We start from the raw sequence: 21,773 nt of genomic DNA on the forward strand, positions 1-21,773 counted from the left end.
AGTTTACAAGAGTAAGGGTTTGGGTTTAGAAGTCAAGGGTGAGGGTTTTGGGTTATAGAGATAATGGGTTAGGATTTAGGGTTTGGTTTAGGACTAAGGGGGCTAGGTGAGGCTCCACTCTGTTAGCATTCCATTCCTTTAGCGTTAGCAATGCGTGTCACGGGCATTGTTGTCCTCATTTCTCTTGATTTCCGTCATTCTAATCCTGGTCCTTCTGTGTTTCTTTGCAGTCTGCCGCAGTCTCCGACGGAGGTGAGTACAGCTCCAAGTCAAGTCCTGTTTACCGGTTTGGCCCTCGATCACGAACCCAACGCAGACACCCTCCCTAACCCGTCCCCGCTGCTTTCTAACAGAACACGATGCAGGAAATACCGATATCAATGACAAAAAGGACAAAATCAATTCAGAGACGTTTGCTAACGTGACAATTTCGATGAAGTGATAATCTACGCAGGAAGGCCATTGTCTCCTTGTATTTTCCATGGTAGCTAATAAATACTTAAGTCCTTTGCCGTTGGCTCCTCCCTCGCCGTTGAATTATTGACACCGGCCCGTATCGCTTACCTGCCGATCGGGCGATCGCTTCTTTCTTTCTGACGATGGGGCGGCGGAGTTTGCCCGTTTCGGAGCCCCGTTAGCTTCGGGATGGACCCCGATGCCCGGCTAGCGCTTCGGCTTCGCTACGGCTGGCATAATACGGGATCTTATCGCCTCCGTCCAGGTGAGGAAGGGCCTAAATCCAATCGGTTTTTCACCCTAACCCCTAAAAGCTTACCCTGATCCCCTAGGCCCCTTTTCTAGCAAAGCCATCTTGTCCCCTTGGTGTTTTTACATACTGAACAGCCACCAACCTCCCCTTCCCCTTCATCTTCCCATTCCTTCTCATATTCCCCTTTCATCCTCCCCTTGGTCTCCTCCTTATCCTTCATCTTCTTCTTCCCCTTCCCCTTCGTCTCCATAATCCCATTCCCTCTATTCTTACCCTTTTATCCTCCCCTTGGTCTTCTCCTTATCCTTCAGCTTCTTCTTCCCCTTTCCCTTCATCTTCCCATTCCCTCTCGTCTTCCCCTTTCATCCCCCCTTGGTCTTCTCCTTATCCTTCACCTTCTTCTTCCCCTTCCCTTTTCATCTTCACCTTCATCTTCTCCTTATACTTTAGCTTTTTCTTCACCTCCATCCCCCCTTTCCCTTTCATGCCCTGGCAAATATTCCCAAATCCTAAAAATGAATGTACTAGTAAGCTGTAAAATGTACTAGAAAACAGGAAGAAAAAGAAAAAGAGCGGAAAAGAAAGCCGAAAAGTAAAATGGAGAAAACGAAAGAAAAAAGGACGGAAAAGAAAGGAATTAAAGGGAAAAAAACTCAGATTTTTTTAATATTTCTCTTTTCTTCTCTTTTTATGTTTCTTGAAGATTCCTTTTTTTTTCATCTTCTGTTTTTTTTCGTTTTGTCCTTTTTTCTTTTCTTTTTAGTAATATTTTCTTCTCTTTTTTATTCTCTCTTCTTATTAAAAGTGGCAAGGTGTGTTTTGATCACTCAACCCTTCTTCCGTTGTGCTTTTAGCACTAATTTCAGGTGGCACGACAGAATAAGACGACATTTAGCGGGCAAATAATACCGTTGGGTCTAAATCGACCACTAAGCTGAAAAAATATTGGCTAATCGTAGAAGGAAATTCAGGCAAATACTTTTTGAGTTTTCTAGACAACTGAAGTTGGAGAAGGGAGCTTTCGACTCTGGCCAAAAACTCCTTCTGAAAAACCTCCCCTCCGCGCTGTGTTTTATTGAAGTGACATGGGTGGAAAAGTACTGAGACAAAGAGGCGAGGAAACTCCCTCTGACTCTCCCCCTGGGACAGAACCAACATTTTTAAACAAAGACAGGAAAACTCGGAGACGCCAAAAAGGGCCAACTGATTAGAAATACACACTTTTGAACAAATACGTTTAAGCCTACTTTCCAAATACACACTGTCGCTTTAACTTTCATATGAAGGCATGGGCCCAGGGGGCGCCGGTCCGAGTCCCCCGAGACGTTTGAGGACATGGGTCAATTTGTGCGTTTCAGAGCTGAACGGCGCGGAACTGCAGAGCTGCAACAGCGACAACAGCCTGAACAGCAACGCTAGCTTGCCTAGCGTGCAGAGTCTACGGCGCCACCTGGAGCGTCGCGTGGCCAGCTGGGCCGTCTGCTTCGAGAGGCTCCTGCAGGATCCCGTAGGGGTCCGGTACTTCTCGGTGAGACCGCCCGTTTGATTCCCCAGTGTCCCTTGAACGCGGCGTCATTAAACCCCGCCCCCACATTTGCATATGACGCTATTTTTATGACGGTGTGTATTTTCCGTAGCACCATTGAAATACTCTATATCTTTTATTTTATTATTTTATATTTCGACACAAGGATACTGCTGGAAGTTTGAATTTCCCTACGGGGATGAATCAAGTATCTATCCATCTATCTCTCAATCCATCTATCTAGACATCTATTTAGACATCTATCTAACTAGACATCTATCTAGACATCTATCCAGACATCTAGACATCTATCTAACTAGACATTCTAGACATCTATATAGACATCTATCCAGACATCTAGACATCTATCTAACTAGACTTCTATCTAGACGTCTAGACATCTCTCTATCCAGACATTTATCTATCTAGACATCTATCTAACTAGACATCTATCTAACTAGACATCTATCCAGACGTCTAGATATCTAGACATCTATCCATCTAAACATCTAGACATCTATCTAACTAGACATCTATCTAGACATCTATATAGACATCTATCCAGACATCTAGACATCTCGATATCTAGACATCTATCTATCTAGACATCTAGCCATCTAGTTATCTATTTAAGTAGACATCTACCTAGACATCTATCTAGACATCTAGACATCTATCTATATAGACATCTATCTACCTAGACATCTAGACATCTATCTATTTAGACATCTATCTAGACATCCATTTATATAGACATCTATCTATCTAGACATCTAGCCATCTAATTATCTATTTAAGTAGACATCTACCTAGACATCTATCTAGACATCTATCTATATGGACATCTGTCTACCTAGACATCTAGACATCTATCTAGACATCTATCTAAACATCTATCTAGACATCTATCTATGTAGACATCTAGACATCTATCTATTTAGACATCTATCTAGACATCTAGACATCCATTTATCTAGACATCTATTTAGACATATCTAGACATCTAGACTTCTATCTATATAGCCATCTATTTATCTAGACATCTATCTATCTATCTATCTATCTATCTATCTATCTATCTATCTATCTATCTATCTATCTATCTATCTATCTATCTATCTATCTATCTATCTATCTATCTATCTATCTATCTATCTATCTATCTATCTATCTATCTATCTATCTATCTATCTATCTATCTATCTATCTAGACATCTATCTAGACATCTATCTAGACATCTATCTAGACATCTATCTATCTATCTAGGCATCTATCTAGACATCTATCTATCTATCTAGACATCTAATTATCTATCTAGACATCTATCTAGACATCTAATTATCTATCTAGACATCTCTCTATCTATACATCTATCTGTCTCATAAGAAAGGCAGACTTTCACATTTCAGGACAATTTTTAAGGTGGCAAAAACCTAAGAAGACAAATAGAAAGCAAACAGTGAAGCTGAAAAATGTAAAAAAAAAAACATCAAGAAAATGTAGGCTGTAAAACGGAAAGACATTTTTCGAAATCCATCTAACGGGAAAACGTCTTTTGCAGGAATTCCTGAAAAAAGAATTCAGCGAGGAGAATATTTTGTTCTGGCAGGCGTGCGAGTTCTTCAGCCGCGTCCCGGAAAACGACAAAAAGCAGGTAGCCGATCTCTTTCCGTCCGTCATTTCGATCGCCGCTCCGTCATTCTTTCCATTCGTTCCGTCGATTTCTAAAAAGGCGTTTTTCGTTTCCTCCTCTCTCTTGAAATATATGGAAAAATAGTGCAGAAAACCACAGAATATGATGAAACAATAACAAAATACATACAAATGTATGCTATTGTTGGGTTTTAAATATCAAAATGTAGCGTTTACCAAATTGTTCGAATGAGTGATCTGACTCCATTAACCAAACACGACCTATATTCTCCCAACAATTTATGCGCACTCGTTTCTTGAGAGAAAAATGACCAGGAAAGCCGACATTTCACACGGGGGCGGATTTATTCACAACATCGGAACTAAGTGTAAAACAGGAGACGGCTGAAGTAGCGTTTCTAGTCTGTGGGAAGCCCTCTTCTGAAGTCCTTTAGCTTTCTCTTATTGGCCATCTTCTCCCCGCATAGTGCGCCGGCTCCTCCCATGGGCGTGCCAAGCGGTTGTTTTGCGCCCAACATTCTCACAACACAGCGCCTTGATGTCTGGCTTCCCAAAATAACATCCACGAGTCCTGTTCTCAAAATTCCCTAGACAAAATCGTATGCATTTGGAACAGCCTGCCCTGACCTGGTACATTGAACTAAAGCCCACTCAGTGAAAATCTTCATTGCATTATGAGTCAATCGTCTAAAATCCTTTATAGTCAAATGTATAAAGTCCTTTACTATTCACCCACAAATTCCATATTCCATTTAGATTTATCACGCAAAAACCCAAACGACATTTTTCTGTGTCGTCAATTTTTTATATGACATAAATATCAAAAATGTCAACTTTTAAAACTCTTTGGGTTCAATCTTTGAATATGATCAACAATCACTCTGAAAATAATATACAATATGTTTAAGAGGCTTTATTATCATTTTTCTTTTATTCATATTTTTTTCTGTTCCCTCGTAACTTTGTGCTATTGGACTGTTCAATGCCGATTTAATTTGCGACGATGCATACTTTTATAGACACGGTCTCGAGTCGCCCCCTGTTGGACCAGAGCGGTACTACAACTTTACGACTTCGACGAGGTCGCTCGTCGTTGACGCTTTCGGTGGTCGATTCGAATCCATTTATGGTCGCCCTTACTCAAATCGCGGCGGTTCTCCTTTTGACTTTGGCTTTTCCTCTTTGGCCGTCCTCCAGTTGTCCCAGCGCGCCCGCGAAATCTACAACAGTTTTCTGTCCAGCAAAGCCAGCACGCCCGTCAACATCGACAGCCAGGCCCAGCTCGCCGACGACATCCTCAACGCGCCCAAACCCGACATGTTCCGGGAGCAGCAGATGCAGGTCGGCCATTGAAATCCTTATGGAATTTGAACCATTCAGGAATGAAAAGTGCTGGAAATTCTTGTCGTACGCCACTCGCAATTGACAGCAGCTGGCATGAGTTTGTATGGCATCGGTCTATGAAATGGCATCGCCCCTGTTGGATTTCTTACTATAAAAATGTACCAAAATGTTCGAAATAGTTAGCTGACTCTATTAACCAAACACGATTTACATTTACCCAACAATCATGCTCGTTTTTTTATTCACGACAGCAGATGTAAGTGTGCCCTCCGGAGACCACTCTCCCACTCCGATGTTTCCAGGATCATTTATACATTCCAACAAACATATCAAAATACTTCCCACCCTTCTCCAATTTGCTATGTGTGTCTGCAACTTCTTCTCATTGGCCAACTCCTCCCCGCACAATGGCGCGCCGGCTCCTCCCATGGGCGTGCCAGAGAATCCCCACGTGGGCTCCGCCTCCTCGCCTCGATGTCTGGACCCCGAGCGTTCCCGCGTCACCAAGGCCCCTTTTGCGTCGGGAAGTGCTGATTATCATATCGGCCCTTCGTCCCAGTTCCCGCTGTTTCTGTAAACGTCATGAAATGAAATGATCTGCATTTCTCTAGCGCTTTTCAAGTCAATGACTTCCCAAAGCGCTTTACATTGTGCTTCACATTTCCCAATAGCGGCCGTGATCTGTGCAGCCATGCAAGCTAACCTGCTTATTGGGGGTTCAGTGTCTTACCCAAGGACACTTCGGCATGTAACACGGACAAGCCGGGATTCGAACTGGGATCCCTTAATCCTAAAACGATTGCTCTACCTCCTGAGCTACTGCCGCCCCATCCTCATCCTCCACTAGGTTGCATTGACCTGCCCCACAGCCCATCCAGTGAACATCTTTCGCATGAAATGTCATTTGTATTTGATCGTACGAAATCCTTTAGAGTCAATTGTATAAAATCCTTCACCCTCTATGGGAAAGGTGCGTGCTACACACGCAGGATTAAAAATGGCACCTTGTATCGTTGTGGTTATGATAAATCCACAAGTCGCATTAGATTCCTTCTTTTTCCGGTACTGGAGAAATTGTAGAATTGGCTTTGAAAGTGCTTGAATTCGGTGTAGGGACCCTGGCAGGTGTAAAAAGTAAGAAAGCCCCCCAAAAACAAAGAGGTAGTGTACTAAAGCAGGTGCGTTTTTTCAGATTTTCAACCTGATGAAGTTCGACAGCTACACGCGCTTCCTGAAGTCTCTGCTCTACCAGGCCTGCATGCTGGCGGAGGTGGAGGGCCGGGCCCTGCCGGACCCCTGCCGCCTCCCCGGCAGCCCCACCTCCAAGCGCAGCGCCACCGGCTCCGACGGATCCAATCTCTCCACGCCCAAAAAGGTGGGTGGCTTCGCCGCTGTCAAAAACAAACCAAAAAAATGGATTACGAGAAACGGGAACAAAAACGGAAAAAAAAACCATGAAAAACGATTCAAAAAACCGAGGGAAACGATCGTTCCCAAAAACGTAAAAGAAAAAAAACTGGGAAGAAATGATTCTGAAAACCAGAAAAACAATTACCCCCTGAAAATATCGAAAAACAAAGGGGAAAACAAACGGAAATAAGACAAAAACAAACCTCCAAAAACAGGAGAGAAAAAAAATGGAAAAGTATTCTTTCAAAAAAATACCTACAAAATAAAAAATGGTCTGAAACAAATCTGAAAAATAACCCAGAAATAAAATGAAAAAGGAGAAGATTTGAAAACAATTATTTCAGAAAAAAGGGAAAAATAATTATTCCTAAAAAATGAAAAGAACGCTTAAAAAAACCTGAAAAACTAATTTTTTTTTTTTTTTTAAAACAGGAAAAAATATTGAAAAGAATTGAACAAAATTGTTTATTATCATGACTATTATCCCCAAATCATTCAATAAAAATATTCAGAATACATAAAAGGGAAAGGTTATTCAGAAAAAGAAATATTCCGCAAAACAGAAAGGTAAGAAGTTACCTGAAAAACTTTTGGGGAAAAATATGAAAAGAGTCATCGGAGAAACAGGAAATAAAGATCCAGGGAAAACAGGGAAAACTCTTTCGTGACCTGCAAAAAATGATCCTAAAAATTGAAAAGAATATTAAGAAAAATTCGATAACTGCAAAAAATGATCTTAAAAATTGAAAAGAATATTTAGAAAATTCAATAACTGGAAAAAAACGATCCTAAAAATTGAAAAGAATATTAAGAAAAAATTGATAACTGGAAAAAAATGATCCTAAAAATCAAAAAGAATATTTAGAAAAAAACTAACAACATCATTCTAAAGACCAGAAAAGAAAAATGCTCTTTGAGGAAAACAAAAGGAAAAGAAAAAGAAAGAAAAATCCCCCAAATATTCCCCCAAGAAATGAGAAACGGGAACAAAAACGAAAAAAAAAACCATGAAAAACGATTCAAAAAACCGAGGGAAACGATCGTTCCCAAAAACGTAAAAGAAAAAAAAACTGGGAAGAAATGATTCTGAAAACCAGAAAAACAATTATCCCCTGAAAATATCGAAAAACAAAGGGGAAAAAAACGGAAATAAGACTTAAAAACAAACCTCCAAAAACAGGAGAGAAAAAAAATGGAAAAGGATTCTTTCAGAAAAATACCTACAAAATAAAAAATGGTCTGAAACAAATCTGAAAAATAACCCAGAAATAAAATGAAAAAGGAGAAGATTTGAAAACAATTATTTCAGAAAAAAGGGAAAAATAATTATTCCTAAAAAATGAAAAGAACACTTAAAAAAACCTGAAAAACTAATTTTTTTTTTTTTTTAAAACAGGAAAAAATATTAAAAATAATTGAACAAAATTGTTTATTATCATGACTATTATCCCCAAATCATTCAATAAAAATATTCAGAATACATAAAAGGGAAAGGTTATTCAGAAAAAGAAATATTCCGCAAAACAGAAAGGTAAGAAGTTACCTGAAAAACTTTTGGGGAAAAATATGAAAAGAGTCATCGGAGAAACAGGAAATAAAGATCCAGGGAAAACAGGGAAAACTCTTTCGTGACCTGCAAAAAAGGATCCTAAAAATTGAAAAGAATATTAAGAAAAATTCGATAACTGCAAAAAAGGATCTTAAAAATTGAAAAGAATATTAAGAAAAATTTGATAACTGCAAAAAAGGATCTTAAAAATTGAAAAGAATATTTAGAAAATTCCATAACTGGAAAAAAATGATCCTAAAAATTGAAAAGAATATTAAGAAAAATTCGATAACTGCAAAAAACGATCTTAAAAATTGAAAAGAATATTAAGAAAAATTCGATAACTGCAAAAAATGATCTTAAAAATTGAAAAGAATATTTAGAAAAATTCGATAACTGTAAAAAAATGATCTTAAAAATTGAAAAGAATATTTAGAAAATTCCATAACTGGAAAAAAATGATCCTAAAAATTGAAAAGAATATTAAGAAAAATTCGATAACTGCAAAAAAGGATCTTAAAAATTGAAAAGAATATTTAGAAAATTCGATAACTGGAAAAAAACGATCCTAAAAATTGAAAAGAATATTAAGAAAAAATTGATAACTGGAAAAAAATGATCCTAAAAATCAAAAAGAATATTTAGAAAAAAACTAACAACATCATTGTAAAGACCAGAAAAGAAAAATGTTCTTTGAGGAAAACAAAAGGAAAAGAAAAAGAAAGAAAAATCCCCCAAATATTCCCCCAAGAAATGAGAAACGGGAAAAAAAAAATCTGGAAAAAAACAAGAGAAAAAGAATTCTGCAAAACAATTATTGCCAATTAGAATAAAAAACATTTGAACTCCCGCCAAAAAAGAAAAACTGCCAAAGACAGACACCCAAAAAAAAAATTGCAAAAATGTTCAGGAAATCAAACAAAAAAAGACTATTCTGAAAACAAAATGTCGTTTAGGGTGAACGGGAAAAATAACTGGTCAGAAAAATCACCTGAAAATGACAATTAAAAACAAGGAAATGGATCCTGAAAAACAAAACAAAACCCCAAAACAATAAAAAAAACTACAAAAACAATATTGAAAACTGAAAAATTAAATAACACGAAACAGGAAAAATAATTCAGAAATCAGCAGAATTTAAAAACAAAAGACACCCCTTTAGTATCTCTCAATGATTATCTGTCCCGCACCCCCTCGGAAGAGGAAATCCTCTCGCGCTCTTTCGAGAATTCCGGGTTATAGATGCATTTTTCGCTGGGTGTTTCCGCTCCTTGCGCAACGAGAGCGCCGCTGCCCCCTAGTGCGGCGGAGGCGCAACTGCACCCGATTTTTCTCCAGGGGGTCTCCGTCCATTTACGACGATGGTTTTTCCGGCAGGAGGACAAAAGGAGCAAGTCGGGTCGCTCCCTGGACGAGGATTCCCGGGAGGAGTCCGGGGAACGCCGCAAGGGGACCTTCTTCTCCTGGTCTCGCAACAGGAGTTTCGGGAAAGGCCCCAAAAAGAGAGAGCTGGGAGACCTCAACTACAGTGGGTGTCTCTCTCCCCCCGCCGGCCGTCTCTCTCTCTCTCTCGCCCTCTTTTTCTGAGAGCGGGTCTTCTTTTCCAGATTTCTCGGGGGGCCACGGGCGCCGAGAGTCCCAGGGGTCTCTGTCCTCGGGCGCCAGTCTGGAGCTGGCCAACCCCGCCAAGAACGAGGTCGGTGACACAAAAATAATCAACATGGAAAGAAAAATCATCCCTCTCTTCCTTTCAGTTTCTCTTTCTCTCTCTCTCTCTCTCTCTCTCTCTCTCTCTCTCTCTCTCTCTCTTGTTCTCTCACTCTCTTTTTCTCTTTCTTTGTTTTCTCTTGTTCTCTCCCTTGCTTTCTCTATTTTTGTTTCCCTCTATACTTGCCTCTCTCTTTTTTTCTCTTCCTGTGTCTCTTTCTCCATCCCTCCCTTGCACTTTCTCATTTTCTCTCATGTTTTTCCACTGCCTCTCCATCGCTCTCTTTTGAGTTATCTTTTTCTTCTTCTCTCTCTTCTTTCTTCTGATCTGTCTTTCTGTGTCTTCCTCTCCGTTAGCTTATTCTTTCTCACTTTCTTGCTCTCTCTCTCTCTCTCTCCTTTTTTCTCTTATGCCCTTTCTCAGTCTCTCTCACTCTCATTTTGTTTGCTTTTCCTCTACTTCTTTTTTCTTTTTCTTTTGTCTTCCATTCTCTCATTCTCTTCTCCGTGTCTCTCCTTTTGTCTCTCCTTTCTCTCTCTCTCTCTCTCTCTCTCTCTTTTGTTCTCTCACTTTTTTCCTCTTTGTTTCTTTTTTCTATTTCTTTTCTCTGTTTTCTCTTGTTCTCTTTATTGCTTTCTTTTCTCTTTGTTTCCCTCTCAACTTTCCTCTTTTTTTTTCTTTCTCTCTGTCTCTTTCTCCGTCTTTCCCTCGCACTTTCTCATTCTCTCATGTTTTTCCACGCTCTCTCTTTTGTTCTCTCTTTTGAGCTCTCAATTTCTTTTTCTTTTTTCATTTTATCTCTCTTCTTTCTTCCAACGTGTCTCCTCTTTCTGTGTCTTCCTCTCCTTTCTCTTATTCTTTCTCACTTTCTTTTTTATCACTATCTCTCTTTCTCAGTCTCTCTCGCTCTCATTTTTTTGCATTTTCTCTCTCTTTTTCTTTCCCATGCCTTCTGATCTCTCATACTTTTCTCTGTGTCTCTACTTTTGTTATCTTCGACTCTTGCTCTCCTTTCTCTCTTTCTCTATCACTCTTTTTTTTTTTCTTCCTGTCTATTTTTCCTTTCTTGGAATTGGACACCCCCGAGCTAGGGGATAGCCATTACTAGCGCGAGACGGGACCGGGTCCGACCCTCATCGTTTGCGTGTTTTCAGGGGGAGGTGTCCCGGGTAGGAGGGGTCCCGTCCCCCCCCAGGCAGTGCAACGTCAACCTCCCGGACGGTTCCTGTCGCCCGCTGACGTTGAGGGCCGACGTCTCGGTCCGAGAAGTCCTGGCCGGACTCTGCCACAAACTCCGCATCAACATGGCCGCCATCGACCTCTTCCTGGTCGGGGGCGAGAAGGTCAGGCCCCGCCCCTTAACTCCGCCCCCCGACGCGTTTTTCTCTCCTTTGTTTCCACCACGTTTCCGCGGCGACGCTATCGAGGACGAGCCGAGGCCGAGGCAAAAACTGAAAAGAAAAATGGCCAAAAATATGAAGAAAAACCTTTTCTTACAAAAGGAAAATACAAAAAACAAAATGACTGAAAGAATAACCCCAAAACTCGAGCAATTACCCCCCTCCCAAAAATAGGTTTTCAAAAAAAAAATCTGAAAACAAACACGAGAAACAGGATACAAACATCAATCGGCAGAAATGATGAAATAAAAAAGCAGGAATACAATGATTGAAAACAATGACTTATAAAAATAAGAGATGGTGAAAAATAATCTGGAAAAAAAAAAAGAATATCTGACAAACGGAAATACAATGATTAAAAGAGGGGGAAATAAAAAGAAAATACCATGCATTTTATTTTAAAAAACACAAAAAAATCTAGGGGAAAATATTCTGGAAAACTGAAAAAACAAATTCCAAAAAACGAAAAATATCGTTAGAAACCATAAAGAATTACCTAAAAAGAATGAGCTCAAATCATTCGAAAACACTGAAAACAACTAAAACAAATATTCAGAAAAACAGAAATGAAAAAAGGAAACATTCTACAGGGATGAATAAAGTATCTATCTACCTATCTCTCTATGCATCAATCTAGACATCTAGACATCTATCTAGGCATCTATCTATCTCTATCGACTTAGACATCTATCTATCTATCTAGACATCTAGACATCTAGACATTTATCTATCTCTATCTACCTAGGCATCTATCTATTTATCTATCTATCTAGACACCTACCTATCTATCTATCTATCTATCTATCTAGACATATATCTCTCTAGACATCTGTCTAGGCATCTATCTATCTAGACACCTATCTAGGTATCTATCTATCTAGACATCTATCTATGTATATAGACATCTAGACATCTATCTAGACATCTATCTATCTATCTAAACATATACCTATCTATCTATATCTAGACATCTTTCTATCTAGACATCTATCTATGTATCTAGACATCTATCTATCTAGACACCTATCTAGACACCTATCTAGGTATCTATCTATCTATCTATCTATCTATCTATCTATCTATCTATCTATCTATCTATCTATCTATCTATCTATCTATCTATTTCTCTAGACATCTATCTATCTAGACACCTATGTAGGTATCTATCCATCTATCTATCTAGACATCTATCTATGTATCTAGACATCTATCTATCTAGACACCTATCTAGGTATCTATCTATCTAGACATCTATCTATGTATATAGACATCTAGACATCTATCTAGACATCTATCTATCTATCTAAACATATACCTATCTATCTATATCTAGACATCTTTCTATCTAGACATCTATCTATGTATCTAGACATCTATCTATCTAGACACCTATCTAGGTATCTATCTATCTATCTATCTATCTATCTATCTATCTATCTATCTATCTATCTATCTATCTATCTATCTATCTATTTCTCTAGACATCTATCTATCTATCTATTTCTCTAGACATCTGTCTAGACATCTATCTATCTAGACACCTATGTAGGTATCTATCCATCTATCTATCTAGACATCTATCTATGTATCTAGACATCTATCTATCTAGACACCTATCTAGGTATCTATCTATCTAGACATCTATCTATGTATATAGACATCTAGACATCTATCTAGACATCTATCTATCTATCTAAACATATACCTATCTATCTATATCTAGACATCTTTCTATCTAGACATCTATCTATGTATCTAGACATCTATCTATCTAGACACCTATCTAGACACCTATCTAGGTATCTATCTATCTATCTATCTATCTATCTATCTATCTATCTATCTATCTATCTATCTATCTATCTATCTATCTATCTATCTATTTCTCTAGACATCTATCTATCTAGACACCTATGTAGGTATCTATCCATCTATCTATCTAGACATCTATCTATGTATCTAGACATCTATCTATCTAGACACCTATCTAGGTATCTATCTATCTAGACATCTATCTATGTATATAGACATCTAGACATCTATCTAGACATCTATCTATCTATCTAAACATATACCTATCTATCTATATCTAGACATCTTTCTATCTAGACATCTATCTATGTATCTAGACATCTATCTATCTAGACACCTATCTAGGTATCTATCTATCTATCTCTATCTATCTATCTATCTATCTATCTATCTATCTATCTATCTATCTATCTATCTATCTATCTATCTATCTATCTATCTATCTATCTATCTATTTCTCTAGACATCTGTCTAGACATCTATCTATCTAGACACCTATGTAGGTATCTATCCATCTATCTATCTAGACATCTATCTATGTATCTAGACATCTATCTATCTAGACACCTATCTAGGTATCTATCTATCTAGACATCTATCTATGTATATAGACATCTAGACATCTATCTAGACATCTATCTATCTATCTAAACATATACCTATCTATCTATATCTAGACATCTTTCTATCTAGACATCTATCTATGTATCTAGACATCTATCTATCTAGACACCTATCTAGGTATCTATCTATCTATCTATCTATCTATCTATCTATCTATCTATCTATCTATCTATCTATCTATCTATTTCTCTAGACATCTATCTATCTAGACACCTATGTAGGTATCTATCCATCTATCTATCTAGACATCTATCTATGTATCTAGACATCTATCTATCTAGACACCTATGTAGGTATCTATCCATCTATCTATCTAGACATCTATCTATGTATCTAGACATCTATCTATCTATCTAGACACCTATCTAGGTATCTATCTATCTAGACATCTATCTATGTATATAGACATCTAGACATCTATCTAGACATCTATCTATCTATCTAAACATATACCTATCTATCTATATCTAGACATCTTTCTATCTAGACATCTATCTATGTATCTAGACATCTATCTATCTAGACACCTATCTAGGTATCTAGCTATCCAGGCATGTATCTATCTATCTATCTATCTATCTATCTATCTATCTATCTATCTATCTATCTATCTATCTATCTATCTATCTATCTATCTATCTATCTATCTATCTATCTATCTATCTATCTATCTATCTATCTATCTATTTCTCTAGACATCTGTCTAGATATCTATCTATCTAGACACCTATGTAGGTATCTATCCATCTATCTATCTAGACACCTATCTAGGTATCTATCTATCTATCTATCTATCTATCTATCTATCTATCTATCTATCTCTAGACATGTATCTATCTATATCTAGACATCTATCCATCTCTAAAACATTCTGAAAACAAATTTGTGACAAACGGGTTACAAAAACTGTTAGGAAAACTAGGAAACAATCAAAAACAGGTATACCTTGATTAAAAAAAGATATATAAAAAAAATAAACCTAAAAAACATTTTTTAAACTTAAAAATTAAGAATTTGGAATAGAAATAATCTGGAAAATCTAGAAAAATATCATCTTAAAACAGAAATACAAACGTATATAAAAAAAATACCTAAAACCTTTTTACAATAAAAAAAACAATCAGGAAACCTTGAAACGTATCTAAAAAAAAAAAATACGATGATTCATAAAAAGAAATTAAATACCTAAAAAAAATGCACTTGAAAATTAAAAAAAAATATCCAAACAACACAAGTACAAAAGTAAAACGCCTAGAATACTTTTTTTTTTAAAAAACCTGAACAAAACCGGGAGAAACGGAAAAAATAACAAGATAAATCTAGGAGGGAAATATTGTAAAACAGAAATAAAAATATTTTTTACCCAAAAGCTGCAAAAAAGGCCGGGCAAGAACAACGAAAAGAAACCGTTTCGTTTTGGTCTTTTTGAGGCTTCATAGTTTGTATTCTTCCTTGTGCTTTTTCGCGCTTCTCCTCGGTTGCACAACACAACGCAGCAAGATCTAGTGGTCAAGTGTTGGACACTGTCCCTTTAAGGATTCTCCTTTTGTCCTTTTTCTGTTTGCAGCCTCTGGTTCTGGACCAAGACTGCATGACCTTGTGTTCTCGGGACCTCCGCCTGGAAAAGCGAACCCTCTTCCGGTCCGTTCTCCTTTTTCCCGCGGCCCGTGAACGCATCACCCATTCCGAGCTTTCGGTTTTCTCCTTACAGGTTGGACCTGGTCCCCATCAACCGCTCGGTGGGCCTGAAAGCCAAACCCACCAAGCCGGTCACGGAAGTCCTCAGACCGGTGGTGGCCAAATACGGACTCCGCCTCTCGGAGCTGGTGGCCCGCATCGTAAGTGGTCCTCTTTGGGGGCGGGGCCGGCGTCCTCGCGTCTGATTGGCCGGCGTTTCCGCTTTCTTTTCAAGAGCGGCGAATCGGAGCCCTTGGATTTGGGACTCCCCATCTCCAACCTGGACGGACTGCGAGTCGTTCTGGACTCGGTGGATCGTTCTCCGGGTAAAGGTAGCTCCGCCCACTTTCGCTCGTGGCGGAAAAATACACCACCGTGGAAAAGTTTGGGGTCACTCGAGTCTTTTCCACAATCACACCCTGATCTGAAACCGACATGCGGGCAAGGGAAAACTCAAAAACTCAGGTTGAGGAAAGTCAGAATCCAGGGTGGAATCCATTTAGCATTGGCTAACAGTACGCAAAACATAGTCCACATTAATAAGAGAAAACAACAGTTAATCTGTTGAAACAGGTTCAAGAAGTCCTGGGCAGTGACGACAGGGACAGGCATCTATTCCTCAGACTAGAAAATGGACTTTTCACCACTTCTCTTTCGACTCTAGTTAAAGCAGAGGTGTGTCAAAGTCATTTGAACTCGGGGGCCACACGATAGAACAAACATTCTGCCGTGGGCCGGACTAATAGATTAAAGAGAAAGAAAAACTGAGAAAAAGAAATAAGAGAAAGAGAGAAAGAGAAAAAGAAAGAGGGTGAGAAAAAGAAAGAGCGAGAGAGAGAGAGAGAGGAAGAGAGAGAGAGAGAGAGAGAGAGAGAGAGAGAGAGAGAGAGAGAGAGAACGTGAGAAAAAAAAGAGATAAAAAAGAAATAGTGAAAGAGGGGGCAAGAAGGAGAGAGAAAGAAAGAAATCCAAAGAGAAATAGAAAGAGAGAAAGAAAGGAGGAGAGAAAGAGAGAAGGGGAAAGCAAGAGAAAGAGAAAGAGGGAGAATAGGAAAAAAGAAAGATAGATCAGATGGATGGATTTCAATTCAATGTAAGAAGAATAGACTTTTCAGTTCCACACAAAAGTTCTCTTTTTCGGATTGGTTGAATCACACCCACAAATGGGATGCTCCAGATACTGGACGAGCTCAAAGGAAGGTCTGTTTTATAGCTTCTCTAAAAAGCTTAACTGTTTAGACTTATTTAGATATCGCATTCGAAAAAGCAGACATTTGCAGATCAAATCGTCATTTGCCTGTGTTTTTGATGAATTTCATGTTATGTTCCATGAAAAGAACATTACTCTTCCCTTCAAAATAAGAGACTTTTATAAGCGACCCCAAACTTTTGAACGGTTTTGTACAATGCCGGGAAAATATCAATTGCCCCCGTCCCGATTTCTGTCTTTTTGCATATTTCTGTATTTGTAGATATCAATTTGAACATCACGCGTAGACAAGCCGAGGAAATCCAAAATGGAGTTTGGAAATGGTGATTCCATTTTTTAAGGCGCAAAAATCCCAAAAGAAGAAATCTTTTCGCGCCGCAATTTATTTGGCTTCATGCTGTCCGCTGCCAACATTTTTAACATAGCAAGCACACCGGTCATTGCTAGGCCCCCTTCAAGGCTGCAGTGAAGGGCTACAGCAGGAGACGATTCGTCTCGTTACCCCGTCTCGCTTTATCTGTCTCCCGTCTGTCTCTGCTGTCCCTCTCTGTTTTCCGTGTTCCGTCCTTTTGACACATCGGGGCATCGGCCACCCCCCATGGGGCGTGCTGAATCCTCCTCCCATAGGCGCGCCGCCGCCTCCTCGCCGAAAGACGCCGCCATGTCTGAAGGACTCACAACAAGAAAGCTTATCACAAACCTCGTCTCCTTTTCCCGCGTCACCCCTTGTCCTCGTTCTTGTTTTTCTGTAAACATCATTTTTGTCCAGGTCGGGCCATCCCTGTGAAAAATCCCCACTGCGTTCAGCAAAATCTAATTTATTCATATTTATTAATATATTAAATCCCTTATAGTCAATTCAATAACATCAAAAATATTAAGTAAGTCTAAAATAAAAATCTGGAAAACTAAAATTATATAGTAAAAAAAGAAAGAAATCTGAAAAATGGGAAAGAAATATTCAGTAAAACAAAAACAAAAATCAGAAAAACTGAAGAGAGGAAAAAAAAAGAAGTGTGAAGCACATTGTAAAGCGCTTCGGTGACCGGAAGAGCACGATTCGAGTGCAGAGCAGACAAAAAGACAGAAATGGGGAAGGGGGCATATGTGTGTCACCACAGGAGACTGACTATTGTGTTCTTCAATAGCATCCAAAGGCCACACGGGGGCGCCCACGGGAAGGAGCGCCTCATCCAGCGTAAGAAAACCCCCTTTTTTGGTCCTGGTCCCGGCATCCCCCCCCCCCCCCTCACCCCTCCCCCTTTTTGCTCCCCCACCGGGAACGTTTGCTAACCGGATGATGACGCCCCGCTACTAAGTGCTTGTCCGTGTCTCCTTTTGCGTCTCGTCGGGTCTCCTTTCTGCTCGGCGCATGGGCAAACCTTTTCCCGGCCGCTTTCTCTGCCGACCAATGGCGGCTGACTTCCGAGCTTTAGGGGCGGGGTCGAGTCGCCTTTGTTTGGCGGCCACGTCGGAGGGATTCTCCGATGTCGGGACGTCTCCGACTCTTTACCTTAGATCAGGGGTGTCGAACTCATTTGAACTCGGGGGCCACACGAAAGACCAAACATTCTCTCGGGGGCCGGACTCGTAGATTCCAGAGAATGAAAAAGAGGCAAACAAAGTGAGAAAAGAGAAAGAGAGAGAGAAAAGAGAGAGAAAAGAAGAGAGAGAGAGAGAGCGATAAAAAGAAAACTACAAAGTGAGAAGGAGAGAAAGAGGCAAGGGGAAAGCAAGAGAGAGAGAAACAGTGAAGAGAGAGAGAAAGGGATAAAGGAAGAGAGAGCAAAATAAGGTAAAAAGACACAGTGAAAGAAACAAAAAGGAACAAAGAAAGAGAAAAGAGGCAAAGAGAGTGAAAGAGAGAGATGGAGAGTGAGAGAAAACAGAGAAAGAGAGAGAGTGAGAGAAGGAGTGAGAGAAAGAGAAAAGGAAAAAGGAAGAGAGAGCAAAATAAGGTAAAAAGGCACAGAGAAAGAGACGAAAAGGAACAAAGAAAGAGAGAAGAGACAGAGAGAGATGGAGAGTGAGAGAGAGAGAGAGCAAAATAAGGTAAAAAGACACAGAGAAAGAAACAAAAAGGAACAAAGAAAGAGAAAAGGGACAGAAAGAGTGAAAGAGAGAGAGATTGAGAGTGAGAGAAAACAGAAAGAGAGAGAGAGTGAGAGAAGGAGTGGGAGAAAGAGAAAAGGAAAAGGGAAGAGAGCAAAATAAGGTAAAAAGACACAGAGAAAGAGACAAAAAGGAACAATGAAAGAGAAAAGAGACAGAGAGAGATGGAGAGTGAGAGAAAACAGAGGAAAAGAGAGAGAAAGGGAGAGAAAGAGAGAGAGAAAGATAAAGGGAAGAGAGCAAAATAAGGTAAAAAGACACAGAGAAAGAGACAAAAAGGAACAATGAAAGAGAAAAGAGACAGAGAGAGATGGAGAGTGAGAGAAAACAGAGGAAAAGAGAGAGAGAGGGAGAGAAAGAGAGAGAGAAAGATAAAGGATAAGAGAGAGAGAGAGAGAGAGAGAGAGAGAGGGGTAAATACAAGTACAGTGTTTGTGAGAGGCACCTGGCTTTGGCAACATCAAGTGGACATATTTCAGCCTGTAGCTCGTTTTTCTCTTGTGCTTCCCTCAGCATTGTCTCGCAGGCCGGATTCAATCCCTTAGCGAACCTGATCTGGCCTGCGGGCCGCCTGTCTGACACCCCTGTCTTAGATTGACCTTGACCGCAGAGTTCCAGGTACGAGTCACTTCATTCAAAAGTCATGCGGTGACCTTGCAAACTACCGACACCAAAACGAACGAGTTGCAAATGACTATATAGCGACACACAAACCTGACCCTTCAAACAGCTTTAGAATATTGAAGAAAAACAACCTGTGGAAAAAGTGAACACGTTTCATATTTCTTGAGAGCTTGCAAAAAAACACTTAGCTGAGACACTCCATATCCATTTTGGCTTTAAACCGCTTGAATATCTCCTCCATTCCTAAGTGCTGTATTGCAAAATCAATTGAATGAGATTTGTATTTTGTTGCTATAAAATCGGCTTCAGTGCGAGTAGGGAGAATATCTAGATGAGGAGAAAATCAGCGCGCTCGTAGTTTTTTTGGGGTAAATATAAATACCCTACAAGGATCGTTTTGACTGGAATGGAGGTTTATGTGTGGCAATTTAAATGTTAAAAAGAAAAAGAAATAGGGCACGTCGGGAATTCTGGGACGCCGTGACGTGAACCAATAGGATTTCGGTATTCGATAGCACCTCGACCAATAGCAGGGCAGCGTCTAAGAGACCGCAAAGTCGACATTGAAAATGTCGGAAAGAGGCTTCCGAAATCACATCCGATACCACGCTGTCGAGCGAAAACGCCATAAGGCGGGGGCGCTGTATCCCGGGGTTTTCGAGGATCCTAAATCCAAGGGGTCCGAGGCAATATTGAAGTCCTGGGTGCTTACCTGGTGTGTTTTCTGCTGACTAGGGGAGGTTCTTTGGCTTTTTTTTTGCTCCAAGTGAGCAAAAAAGCGCTTACTCGCCATTGTGGAGTGGTCGCACGTTAGCGTTAGCCCGCCCCCTGCTGTTTGACAGGTGTAAGCGTTTTCCACTGTGATCTGCTTTGGGTTTTTTGGATCATTCCTACTTTTTGGGTTGAATGAATATTTTTACACTTTTTTCAGATTTTTTTTTTACTTGTTTTCTGTTTATATTATTTCTTTTTCATGTTTTTAGAAATGTTTTTCTGTTTATGGGACTCGTTTCCCCCCCCCCTGATTTTCATTTAGTTTGAACAAATATTTTGGCCCATTCTACATCTATTTGTTGTCAGTTTTTCAGATTTTTTGTTTTTCAGATTTTTGTTTTTGTTTTACTGAAAATTTCTTTCCCATTTTTCAGATTTGTTTCTTCTTTTACAGTTTATTATATGCTTTTTCATATTTTTATCTTTTTTCCCATTTTTTTCCTTTTCAGTTTTCCAGATGTACTTCACTTACTTACTTACTTAATTTTTTTTTCAGTTTCTGTAAATACTGTACATTTTTCTTGTTTCAACAAATACATATATATATAATTTATTTTTATTGTTTTAAATATTTTTTTATTCCTTTTTTTTTCTTTACTGAATATATTTTGCATATTTTTCTGATTTACTTCCCCGCCTCCAGTTTTTCAGATTTTTTTTTCCATATATCATAATATTTTGGGGGGGTTTTGGAATATTTTTTCAGGACTTTAGGTCTTATTTATTTTTGTTTTTGGCAATCCTTTTTTTTGTTTATTTTAGTTAAAATGAATATTTTTTACACATTATTCATTCCCACTTTGTTTTTTTTTAATTGTTTCATTTCAGTTTTTCAGATTTTTTTTCAGAACATTTGTTTGACCTATTTTTCTCCTAACACTTTTTTTATTTCTTTCCTGTTTAAGATTTGTTGTTGTTTTACTAAATATTTTTCACATTATATTTGTTTTGTTTTTCAATTTTTTTCCTGAATATGGTTTTTTTTTTTTCTCATCATATTTTGGGGGCTTTCTGAAACCATTTATTTTCAGTTTTTGAGATTTTTCTTTTGTTTTTCCCATTTCTGAAGTCTAATTTTCAGTTTGAAGTGTGAGGTATGTTTATTTCCATCTTCTCTAATTACTTTTGAATTTTTTTTTTGGGGGGGGGATAGTTTGATTTCGATAGGTCAGATTTTTTTCCCCCTCCAATTTTTTTTCCTCTTTTTGTTTGTTTTTTCCCCATTTTTACAGATTTTTTTTCCCTGTTTCTCAGAATATTGTTTTGTTTTGTTTTTGCAATCATTTCACTTCATTTTTTTTCTGTTTTTCAAAACCAAATTGCTGTTATTCTTCACTAACGGGTAGAAAACTTTGGCTTTTAGCTCCTGGTTAGCAAAAAGCGCTAACCGGCCGTGGCGGAGTCATCACGTGTTAGCGTTAGCCCCTCCTCTTTTTTCAAGCCCCGCCCCCTCCCCGCTGTCTACGGTACCTTGACAGGTGTGCGCTCCCCAGGGGGAGGACCGGCCGTCCGGCGACGGCGGCGGGGGCCGACCCCGCCCCTCGCTCGCTCCTCAAACGGCGGCCCCGGCGGCGAAAGCGAAGCAGAAAAAGATAAATATAGAGGAAGCCGAAGGTAACCCCCGAAAACTTTCCTGTCTTT

General features: G+C 39.1%; 1 protein-coding gene across 4 annotated transcripts in view; it reads left to right on the forward strand.

Moving 5' to 3' along the window:
• Positions 1-21,773, forward strand: part of rgs12b (regulator of G protein signaling 12b) — a 59,794-nt gene that overhangs the window by 37,447 nt on the left and 574 nt on the right. Inside the window, exons 6-18 of one of the 4 annotated variants that reach the window (XM_088341238.1) lie at positions 231-252; positions 2,068-2,237; positions 3,797-3,889; positions 5,086-5,229; positions 6,425-6,607; positions 9,569-9,719; positions 9,799-9,887; positions 11,054-11,242; positions 15,303-15,376; positions 15,447-15,573; positions 15,648-15,744; positions 17,771-17,820; positions 21,626-21,746. In XM_088341238.1, coding sequence (XP_088197364.1) covers positions 231-252; positions 2,068-2,237; positions 3,797-3,889; positions 5,086-5,229; positions 6,425-6,607; positions 9,569-9,719; positions 9,799-9,887; positions 11,054-11,242; positions 15,303-15,376; positions 15,447-15,573; positions 15,648-15,744; positions 17,771-17,820; positions 21,626-21,746 — 1,510 coding nt within the window. The remainder of the gene's footprint in view (positions 1-230; positions 253-2,067; positions 2,238-3,796; positions 3,890-5,085; positions 5,230-6,424; positions 6,608-9,568; positions 9,720-9,798; positions 9,888-11,053; positions 11,243-15,302; positions 15,377-15,446; positions 15,574-15,647; positions 15,745-17,770; positions 17,821-21,625; positions 21,747-21,773) is intronic. The other 3 variants (XM_088341239.1, XM_088341240.1, XM_088341241.1) reach the window with 3 other exon arrangements.

Source organism: Urocampus carinirostris, chromosome 8 (assembly GCF_059441175.1).
Source record: "Urocampus carinirostris isolate Australia breed hairy pipefish chromosome 8, RoL_Ucar_1.0, whole genome shotgun sequence".
Lineage (NCBI taxonomy): Eukaryota > Metazoa > Chordata > Actinopteri > Syngnathiformes > Syngnathidae > Urocampus > Urocampus carinirostris.